The sequence below is a fragment of the Arvicanthis niloticus genome, chromosome 13, assembly GCF_011762505.2.
Source record: "Arvicanthis niloticus isolate mArvNil1 chromosome 13, mArvNil1.pat.X, whole genome shotgun sequence".
Taxonomy (NCBI): Eukaryota; Metazoa; Chordata; class Mammalia; order Rodentia; family Muridae; genus Arvicanthis; species Arvicanthis niloticus.
The window spans coordinates 76,155,178-76,166,166 of NC_047670.1; the positions used below are offsets into that span (position 1 = coordinate 76,155,178).

The window sequence follows — 10,989 nt, forward strand, 5'->3', positions numbered from 1 at the left end:
CTGAGACATCCTACCCTAGGCTGTCCTACAGCAGGCATCCTTTATACAGTTGGGGTTTTCATGAATCTGTTTCCCTGACCTCTGGGCAGTCTTTGGGTCCCTAACCTGCCTCTCTGGCAGCCATAGTTTCTGCACCTTGGAAACAGGAAGCCGAGGAGGCGGTCGATGACTTTGATCTGTACAGACAGATCCGCAGACCTTTACCTAAATTATCCGAGTAGATGGGCTTCCAGAGCCTCCTCCCAGGGAACAAAGCCAAGTCCTCAGAATGAATGACAAAAGCATTTTATTGGGGATGAATAGAGAGAGGAGCAGGGTTGCACGGGACACCAAGCAGTCTCTGTCTTAACCTGGCAAAGCCCGGTGCTGCCAGATGACAGAGAATGAGCATGGTTGTAGCAGATGGAGGTCCAGGATCAGGTGGACGCCGGTGTGACTAGTGGACCCGAGAGTGACCCTGTTGTCTGCAGGAGTTCCCATTCTTCATCCCCTCTGTCCATCGGGGTGAAATCAGACACCCCTCCCACACGGGGGCGGGGGGGGGTCACTTGGTCCAAGTTGAGAAGAAGCTACCAGGCTCCAATAGAGCAGAGGTCACACCATGACCAAGAAGATCATCCTGGAACTGAGGGACCAAGGCAGAGTGGGGGAGACTAACAGGATGAGCACCAGGAAGGAAAACTGGAGGTGAAGGGCACACAGGAGATATCAGGAACGGCCGACCCTGCCGGGCTCAGGGCCATCAGGATCCGGTCTTGTCTATCGTGGGGACCTCTTGGTGATGGTGGCGGAAGAGGTGATCTTGCTACCAGAACTGCCATAAACACCACCACCAAATCCAAAGCCACTTCCAGAACCGGAACCTGAGCCAAAACCGCTACCCAGGCCAAGGCCGATGCCAGCACTGCCGCCAATGCTGGCACTGCCACCGACTACCGCTGGAAGGAGACACAAAGTCCACAGTCATTCTCAATGCCAGCAGTCCCCAACCCAGACCTAGAGGGACGGATGGCAGATGGGGAGGTACTTACAGATGCTCACAGCACTCTTGCATTCTCCAGACATCCTGTGGGGAAGGGAGAGCCATGAGCCACACAGAACAGAACCCCACCTCCTTCAACACACAGATATTATGTGATTCTACCTCAGCCTTGAGCAGCCACACTATAGCAGCTGACTGTCAACCTGCTGGTCCTGGTCAGCACTGAAGTCTGAAGTCAGACGTCTAGTAGAGTCCTGACCCTAATACCCAAGCCTCCCTCACCTGCACTCCTCGCCCTCCAGCAGTTTGCGGTAGGTGGCGATCTCCACATCCAGGGCCAGCTTGACATTCATGAGAGCCTGGTAGTCCCGCAGCAGCCGGGCCATGTCCTCCTTGGCCTTCTGCAGTGCGGCCTCCAGGTCTGTGCGTTTGCTGTAGGCGTCTTTGAGGGCCAGCTCTCCACGCTGCTCTGCATCAGCCACAGATGCCTGCAGAGTCTGGCACTGTGGACAGGGACATTAATGGGTAACATCAGTGCCCTGCTTTAGAGAACTTCACACCTGGGCCAGCTTCCTTTGGTTAAGATGTTAGAATCCTGTCTGTTCTTCTTCTCATCTTTTTTGACTCAAGAGTCCCATTCCTAGCCTGCCTTTAATGGTAGTGCATGCCTTTAATCCCAGCACTCAGGATGCAGAGGCAGGTGGATCTCTGTGAGAGGCCAGTCTGGTCTACAGTGAATTCCAGGACAGCCAAGGCTACACAGAGAAACCCTGTCTCGGGGTTTGCATGGAAGTCCCATTCTTTCCAGACAGAACATACCCATGTCCCTGCAAGACTGCCAAGCCCACCCATAACATAACCTCACCAGATCAACAATAAAGATATGCAAAAAGCCAGGAGCCCTGTGTTTGGGTTACCACAACCACATTAAATAAGACACCCCGTGTGATTGGTATCATGATGTATGAAGGCCCTAACAGACAAGCCTAGTCTTCCAGTGCTCTGTCTGTTTATCCTCCATAAAGTTGCCCACACCCACCTGCTTCTTGATGTTCTCAATCTCTGCCCGCAGCCTCTGGATCATCCTATTGAGTTCTGAGATCTCATTCTTGGTGTTCTTCAGGCTATCTCCATGTTGGTCAGCTGACATCTGGAGCTGCTGGACCTGATACCCAAGGAAACAGGGCTCTAAGATTGTATGGCAGAGCCAGCGAGGGTAAACAGAGATGAAAGGGTAGCACCAGATGCCATGAAGTCCCCAGTGAAGTGAGGGTCGGTGGCACCTGGAGGATGGACTCATCTCACACGCCTACCTTGATCTGGTACCAGGACTCAACCTCAGCCTTGCTCTTCCGAGCAATCTCTTCATACTGGGCTCGGACTTCTGCGATGATGCCGTCCAGGTCCAGGTTCCGGTTATTGTCCATGGACAGCACCACAGATGTGTCTGAGACATGTGTCTGCATCTGAGACAGCTCCTACAAGGCCCATGTCCTCACATCAGACCCTAGTAGAGTCATCTTCCCCTGACACTAGCCTCCCACTGGTGGAAGTGACTGAGAAATGAACCTAATGGAGACAGAGGTGATATCCCCAGTGCTTATGGAGAGGGGAAGGAGAAGATGAAAGGTTGGCGACATTGCTGTGACATCGCTGTCACCAGAAAAACAATGGTTCTAGTCTCTAACGATCCCCAAGACCATAAACGTTCTGTGTGTAATGAGCCAGGTACTCTACGTGTTGGGTGGAAGGCAACAGAATGGAAACTTTTAGGACAACATGAGTTCTCTGCCATGCAACCTTCAGCTCTAAGCCTCTCCTCTAGGGCATCTGGTTCCGAGAAACTCTCCACTGAATTTCTCACTATACTCCAGTTCTTTTTCCCCACGACCTTGCCAAGAACCCACTGCCTTGACATAAATTGTTGAATCTATTAAGAACCATGACTTCCAACCCACAGCCTAACAGGGGTTGTCTCCCTCTACACAGAGAACAGGGGCCTCACCGCTTCATAGAGGACTCTGGTGAAGTTGATCTCGTCCTTAAGGCTTTCCATCTTGGCCTCTAGCTCCACCTTGATCATGTAGGCAGCATCCACATCCTACGGAGGTAGAGGAGGAGAGAAGGGAGTAGAATGATCATACTTCTGTGTTCTGCCTCTAAAACCATCAGGACGCACAGACAGAGCACAGTCCAGATGGGTTCTCACACAGTTACTTCCTTTTAGATCTCACCCACACTTCCTTTGATACCACCATTCCAAAAAGAGCCAAGGAAGATAAAGACAGGAAGAGAGATAAACCAGACACATGACTTAAGCCAAGGGCCACTTCAATGGGGAGGGAGGGATGCTACAAGCTCGTCCTGTCATCCTTCCTGTCTTACTTTCTTGAGGACCACAAAGTCATTCTCTGCAGCTGTTCGCTTGTTGATCTCGTCCTCGTACCTGGGGGTGGGGACAGGAAGACAGAGACCACCGTGAGATATTTCTCCCAGGTCCACTACTTCCTCTCAAACTCTGAGAGTTTGAAAATGCACAGATCATGAGCAACACTCAAGTGTTCATACGTGTACATCTAACATACTACCCATGAGGCTAACAGCCTCGGCACTGTTTATTCAGAGACATAAATAAGTAAGACTGTTTTGAAAGGACAAGATATAAAGGAGAAACCTCACTGCAGTGATCAGGTTAGATCATTGGAAAGACTGTCTTTCAGGCTGTGGCAGATTAAATGTCCTGATTTTAAATTCTGGGTCAGTTCCCTTTTCTTGGTGTGTGAGTGTGGTCATTTTCTCTGCCCCATCCTACAGAGGGCAAAAGAAAAGCTACTGCATAGTGTGAGTTCCTGTGTGTCCCTGTGTGTCCCCTATGTGTCCCATGTGTGTCCTTGTGTGTCCCGTGTATGTCCCTATGTGTCCCATGTTTGTCCCTGGGTGTCCCTGTGTGTCCTTGTGTGTCCCGTGTATGTCCCTATGTGTCCCCTGTGTGTCCCTGGGTGTCCCTATGTGTTCCCTGTGTGTCCCTGTGTGTCCTTGTGTGTCTCTATGTGTCCCTATGTGTCCCCTGTGTGTCCCTGTGTATTCCTGTGTGTCCCATGTGTGTCCCTAAGTGGCCCCTATGTGTCCCATGTGTGTCCCTGTGTGTCCCCTACCTACTTCTCATTCCACTCAATTCTCACAAACCATAAGGTAAGAATACTACCCCTATTAAAGATTATGAAAGCCACACTAATTGATATTCAGTTGGCTCTTTCCAAGCTATCTACCAGTCTCTGTTCCAATCTATGACCAGGCTAACGCTGCTACTGGTCCATTATATTTCTGAACCTCTTTGTACACAGCAAACCCAGGAACCTAAAACTATCACTGATTAAGGCAACTAGTGGTCACTGGGCGTCCACCTATAAAAATATGGGCATTTGAATATGGAAGCCAGCTTAGAGGAGTTTTCTACCCCAGCTTTGGATTCCTCGGAGCCTGAGGTCCCAAGCTACTGGAGAGGGGCCTGGGTATGGGCCAGCCCTCCCTCTCTCCACGTACTTGGTCTTGAAGTCCTCCACACTGTCCTGCATCATCTTCAGTTCTGACTGTAGGCGACCTTTGTCATTGCTCAAAGTGTCCAGGTTCTTCCTCAAGGCGTTGATGTAAGTCTCAAAGAAAGGATCCAGGCTTCTGGGGGATGTGGTGGTGGTCTGCTGCTGGAGGAGGTTCCATTTGGTCTCCAGGACCTTGTTCTGTTGCTCCAAAAACCGCACCTGCATTGAAAAAAAGACACAGGCCCCCAGTAAGACCTAGATGCTTTAGTAGGAGGGTGCCTGAGGCCAGCACCAGCCTAGGTGGGCCGCGCAGCCAGAACACCTAAGAGTCACACAGCTTGGGCCACCAAGCCCAGGGTACCATTATGACAGGCATGTTCCTGGGCCCATAGTGGTCTATGGGACACGCAGCTTGGAGAACACAGGCTGATAGTGCAGCAGCAGTTTTTAACTACAGCAGATCAAAGGCCCAGATGCAGGGCTAGAGAACAGAGCATCTGTGAAATAACCAAATCAAATAAGACCAGGAGGTACGAGCACAGTTGCCAGGCGCTTGCATTCAAGGGATACGGCCCCACAGTGAAGAACAGACACATTCCCTAAAGACTTTCAAAACAAGCTAAGCATGGTGATGCATGTGTGTGGTCCAGCACTCAGGAGGCTGAGACAGGAGGATGATAAGTTTGAAGCCAATAAAAGCTACATAGGAAAGCCTTGTCTCCTGAATCTGTATACGATTAAGTCTAACTACAAATGGCCCAGACATGTTCTAAGACTCAACTGGAATCCATCCTGACCAGGACTTCCTGGAGCCTTCACTCTCTAACGCACCTAGCCAAGTCAGCCAAAGGAGTGGCCTGGCAGAGCATCTCTGTGTTATGTTCAATCAACAAGACTCCCACCTTCTGAACTCAAAAGCAGAGATGAGAGGAGATGCAGCCAGCAAGCACAGAGAACTCTTAGTCTGGCGCTCAAGTCTGTGCTCCCAGGGTCACAGTAGCCTGCATGAACTACTACAGTCTACTTCAAGCCGGTGTACCCACTCATCCTTCCTCCAAGGGGTTCACTCTTGCCTCAAACACCTAAAGGAACCAAAACCTTGATACCCAGCAACCCAGAACAGCTTGGGCTAGAGTACCGCATAGGCCCCTAGCCATAGATCTCTGAATAGCCAGACTCCATGATGCATGGCTATAATTGAGCTACATAGGAAAGATCTCCAGGTCTTGCTTTAAAAAAAAAAAAAAAAATGGAAGCTGGGCTAGAAAAAGCAAAGAGCATCTCCTCTGCTCTTCAAGCAGTCTCAGAGACAAGGGGTTTCACCCAGAGTCAGAAGTAGGTATGAGGTGACCTCCTGGCTAAGACCCAGGGCCAAGGGCTTAGAAACCCTCACTCCACCACCCTCTGCAAAGGTCAGGCTCACTCGCCTTGTCGATGAAGGAAGCAAATTTGTTGTTGAGGGTCTTGATCTGTTCACGCTCTGCCGTGCGAACTTTCTGGATCTCTGGATCAATCTCCACCTGAAGAGGTGTCAGCAGACTCTGGTTGATGGTAACTTCCTGAATACCTCCAGCAGGACAGACGGGGAAGCCAGGACCTCCTCGACCGTTGAAGGAGCCTCCAAAGCCACCGCCAAAACCACCGGCACCAAACCCAGCACCATATCCTCCAACACCGAAGCCTCCGGCACCTCCGTAGCCACCACCTTGGCAGGACCCAGCCACGCTCATGGAGATACTCTTGTGACCCCCAAGGTTGTAAAGACTCCTGCTGCCGAAGCCCCCAGCGGAGCAGCGCCCTGCACCCCCAGACATGGAGGCTGAGCTGAAGGCCACCCGCTTGACTCCACCAGTAACAGCTGAGCCACTGCTAAAGCCCCGGGAGGCTCCGCGGACACTTGTCTGTCTGGCGATCATGGCTGAGAGAGGAGGCAGCTGTAACGAGCGTAGAACAGAAGCGAAGCAAATGCTAGGTCCTGAATGCCAGAACCCTCGGCCCTGGTAGCTTATATGGGCTGGAGGAGCAGGGCTTGGTTGCAGGGGCATAAAGGGAAAAATCTGAAGTATCTCTGGGCTGGGCTTTTGGCAACGGCCCATCTCTCTTGCACCTGCTGAACATGTCACTAAGCACACCTAGAAAAGTCATTGGGAGGGCATGGCTTACGGTCTCATCTCTCCCTGAGCCAGTGCCCCAGGGCCTCCTGTATCTCTGCCCACCTGACTCAGCTCTGCAAGGCCCCACTGCCCTTCCTCCTTCCTTCCTAGCCTCACAGGGCTCCTGCTACAGACACATAGTCTGATCACCCCTACTTTCACACCACAGACCCTGAAACCTAAGAACCTGGGTTCCAAGGCACAGCCTGCCATTGCCAGGCTACACACCCTGACCTGTGCAAGCTGCTCCCTGAGCTCAGCCCAGGGACTCATAAATTGGAAAGAATGCAAATATTTACCTTTCCTCTCAAGACAAGAGAGATTGTAATCACGGACGGGTGCTTGGTAAGCTGTCAGAATCTACTCTTACACCTGTTTCCATCATTCATATCCTCCGTATGTTCTTGGCCCTTTGTTCACCTACGAAACAAGGCTCTTCTCTTACAGTTCCAGCCTGGTAGCCTTTCTAACCAAGACCTAAAGGAGCTTCTAGACAGGATTCCACCGTGTGGCCCATAGCCATCCTGGGGCTTACAGGGCTTCCCCAGAACACAGCATGTCTGGTTTTTCTGATTTGGCCCCAGAAGTCTGGAAAAAGAATGTTAGGTTCCTAACATTCTTGAGGCTGAGGACCGCTTCAGCAGACGGATGCAAAATCATAGTTTTACCCCTAGAACTTGGGTTCTTCCTAACTGAGCACAACTGGCCTATACAGAGTCTATTCGTCTTTCGCTAACTAACTATGCAATCTGAGGTGGGTCACCTGACCTCTCTGAGACCTACCAACTCATATATAAAACAAGACATGTTCCTGTGCACAGTTGGTAAGACAGTATTTCCAAGGCGCCTAGTACATAGGAGGCCAACAGGCACCCGTTCTCATCCTGTCCAGAGACTAGGAAATCCAATATGTCTGTGCTCCCTCCTCCAACTATCACTGAGGAAATGACCCACATGTGGGAAAGAGCAGCCACCAGCACACGGTAACCCCACTAGCCTGAACTATACCCGTGTCCCCCCAAAACTTCCTTGATGCACAGAGAGTTCAGGGTAGAGGTCAGTACAGGTCAGGCCCTAAGGATGGAGCTACAGGAAAAGCCAGACAGTCCAGGAGCCCGACCAACAGTCTTCCCAGGTCTCCCCTCCACCTCTATCCTGCTGTCACTGTCCAGCTGGCCACTGTGAACCTACTCAAGGGCTGGGGAGACAAGAGCCTAGACCCATGACATACGCAGAAGAAGCTGGAGCAGGTAAGCATGGCCGAGCAGGGAGGTGCGGCCCCTCTGCCCCCAGTGTCTGCTGGGCACCAGTTTCGAGCCAAACTCTGTGATTCAAAGGGCAAAGGGGACTGTGGGACACTGGCAATCAAGACACTGGCAATCAGGCCTTTGTGTGTCCACCCTAGTCTGGAAGTGGGCGTGTCTTATCAGGAAGGTAAGAACAACTCTAGATGTCAAGGGCCACCTGAGGGGCTGTTGTGAGAGCCACCGTTCTGCACTTCTCTCTGCACACATCTCCACATCTTATCTCTGTCCTCCATGTGTGCTAAGGCCCTGACAAGGATTTGCCAGATGAAGCCTAGGGGCCTCATGCCACGTCTCTGGGTCTTGTATCTGAGACTGTAATACTCCAAACCTGGGAGAAATGACATCATCAATGGTCATGTCAAGTACTGAATAAAAAAGACTCCAGGACTGGAGGTGAGCATCTTCAGAGAAATGACACAAGCACCCTCACTTTGTGCCTGAGGTCATCCAAATGACAAAGCCATAACTGAAGATCTCCCTGACAGTTATCTGAAGCATGTGCCAGCCCCTTCAGACAAAAGGCAGGAGAGGGAAGCCCAGTGAATTCTGGGTAGAAGCAACTCTCTTAGAATGTTTGTCACATGCTGGACAATGATGGTTTTTCTTGGGAAAGTTTTATTCTTAGCCATTCTTGCAAAGAGATGATGAGACTCAGAAAGGTTGTGGTATTCACCTGAGATACAACAGCTCAAAAATAATGAGTTTAGGAAACCAGTGCTATAGGCGTAACCTCAAAGCTAATGACCTTAACTTTGGAGTAGACACTGCTTTATATGGGTGTCTACCCCATGCAGAATTCTCAACTATGCCCAGATGATGACCCGCCAGAGCAGCAGCAGAGTCTTGGGGAACATGGCAGGCTCCAGCTCAGCTCCCTTCTGTCCCTATGATCTCTGACGTCATTTGTGTGACCTTGTCCTAACAGGTCCTCAATAAGTTACAACAGTCTTCAATGGCCAGTCTTGTACCTTCCATTTAGCTAATTCCAAATTGATATAGTCACAAATCTTATGATAAACCCAGATCAAAGAATGTTCTGGTCTCCATCCACATCCTGTGAGTTTATTAAATCAGAATTGCCCATCCTTCACAGAATCCTCACCCTGGAGATAAGAAACTGCAGGAAGACACAAGCAAGAACTTCCCATTTGAGATTGTTTTTAGTGTCTGTGGGAAGAGGGGCAAAGAAGAAATGTTTCCTTTCTACACGGGGCACAAGCAAAGACAAGTGTCCACCAGGAGGTGACATCTGAAAGCCAGTCCCACACTCCCACTGCAGCCCTGTGCATAAACAGCTCTTGCTTTTGCTTCTGCCCTTGGTGACCCTGCTTCCTTTGGCCAACTGCCCAAACCCGGCTCTGGGGAGTAAGCCGGGTGCTGTCAGGCATGGAACAGGAGTGGGAGGGTGTGTTCGCTCGGAGCTTTCTGAATGCAAGAGGCGAAGCCTTCCCATTCAGCTAGGGATTACAGATGCTGAGGCCTCTGTCACTGTCAGCCCTAACCTGGGGAACAGTGTGGGAAAATGTCTTGCTCTCCCTGGTCTGGTGGGTGCTCTTGCCCCACTGGGTCACCTAACCCCAATTGCCCCATGTCCTGAGTCACTCTGAAGGAACCAGAGCCAACCAGAGGTGCTCAGGAGACCCAAGGAGCTGAGAGGAAGGTAAGGCCAGAAAAGCCCATGGATCAGTTGCTCGCTCTCCTGCCCCTGGCATGTGCCAGCAGGGGCTTTCAACACTTGCACTGCCAAAGCACACTCAATGAAGCTTTCAGGCAACAGAGATAGAAAACAGGCCGTAACACAGCAGCCTCACCCTTGCAGGTGGCCTTCTGTCCCCCATCACCCTTGCAGGGATTCTGTCCCTGAATCCCTCAACTGGGAGTGCCTTGTGGGAAGGTTCCAGGTCAGTAAAGTCACTTCTGAGCTTGGACAAACCAGGTAAAACTGTATCACTCAGTTTCTGGGCCCCATTTTACTGTCAAAGGAGCTGTTTTGACTCTGCTGTTAACGTATTGTGGCTTTCGAGCATGTGTGCTCTCTCCAGTCTCCCCCTACCACCAGCAGCCTGCTCTGGATCCTATGAACTAACAGTTTAGACGGCCTATTGATTTCGTTTTCTCTGTGGGCAGCATAACTCAGTGACAAACCTGGACTTTGGGGCAACATTTTTAAGGCTCTGCATGCAGCTCTGTGTTCCTAAAAAGTTACCTAACCACTCTGTGCTTTGTTTTACCCATCTGGAAATGGGGGTCAACAGTGTTTAAATCACCACGGGCTGTTGAAGAAATGTGTCAGAGAATCCAAGTGCCTGAGATCTCATCCCTAAAAGTCTAAAAATGCTGGTGAGGCCCCTGGAGAAAATGATCAGGGATGTTGGGGACTTAGGGGGTGTCGTTTGCCAAGTCAAAGCCCTGTGTCCCCAGACAGGGTTTGCTTCAGAATCTCTGCTTGTACAGGCCTTCCTGAGTCCTCTGGGGAGCACAACTGAGAGCCTAAGTTCCTGTGTGGAGTGTTCAGCATTCAGGCAGGAGGGAGGCTCTGACTGAGCTGTAGGCAAGGTTGAATGGTGCAGAAACAGCTGGACCTCAGTCTTGTGCCTGTCAGTGAGGAATGGAATACAGGCTGGGGAGGAGATGCAAGGGGCTGAGGAAAGGATGTGATCTCAGAGACAGGACACAGGGAAAGTGGAGGGAATTTCAGCAGAAAAGGGACAGGGCTTGAAACCAAAGTCCTAACCACCGTGATATCATCTGTCACTACAAGGGATATGAAAACTAACTCCTAGAAACCTCCATTTTCCAAGTTGGAAACTGGAGAGCCCTGTGTCCCTGTTGAATCCTGGGGCAAATCAATGTGTCTATAAAGTCCACAAGAGCCAGTTAAATGTGTGTTCGTATTGGTGGCTAGATGTGTGGGGGGGGAGGGGGGTCGCGGGGGGTTACAGGAGAAATCACCTGAGGTCTGTGCAGAAAATCCTGAGGTCTAGGGAAGGAAAGGGAGGGCTTCCTAA

The 10,989-nt window shown here is 50.9% G+C and overlaps 1 protein-coding gene across 1 annotated transcript; it reads right to left on the reverse strand.

Annotated features, from left to right (window-relative positions):
* Window positions 1-269: 269 nt before the first annotated feature.
* Krt4 (keratin 4) lies at window positions 270-6,518 on the reverse strand. Its single transcript, XM_034516614.2, has 9 exons — window positions 5,949-6,518; window positions 4,526-4,740; window positions 3,368-3,428; window positions 2,988-3,083; window positions 2,296-2,460; window positions 2,022-2,147; window positions 1,265-1,485; window positions 1,032-1,066; window positions 270-938 (listed from the first exon to the last, which is right to left on the reverse strand). Exons 1-9 carry the CDS (start codon window positions 6,435-6,437, stop codon window positions 760-762), a joined length of 1,587 nt encoding a protein of 528 aa, XP_034372505.1. The 5' UTR covers window positions 6,438-6,518; the 3' UTR covers window positions 270-759.
* Between the last annotated feature and the right edge of the window lie 4,471 nt (window positions 6,519-10,989).

Excerpts from the sequence above, each read along its gene's own strand:
- Krt4 (XM_034516614.2), bottom strand. The coding sequence starts at position 6,437 with ATGATCGCCAGACAGACAAGTGTCCGCGGAGCCTCCCGGGGCTTTAGC. Across the intron at positions 2,461-2,987 it reads CCAGAGTCCTCTATGAAGCG|GAGCTGTCTCAGATGCAGAC; the intron begins GTGAGGCCCCTG and ends TGGGCCTTGTAG. Across the intron at positions 939-1,031 it reads CAAGAGTGCTGTGAGCATCT|CGGTAGTCGGTGGCAGTGCC; the intron begins GTAAGTACCTCC and ends GTCTCCTTCCAG.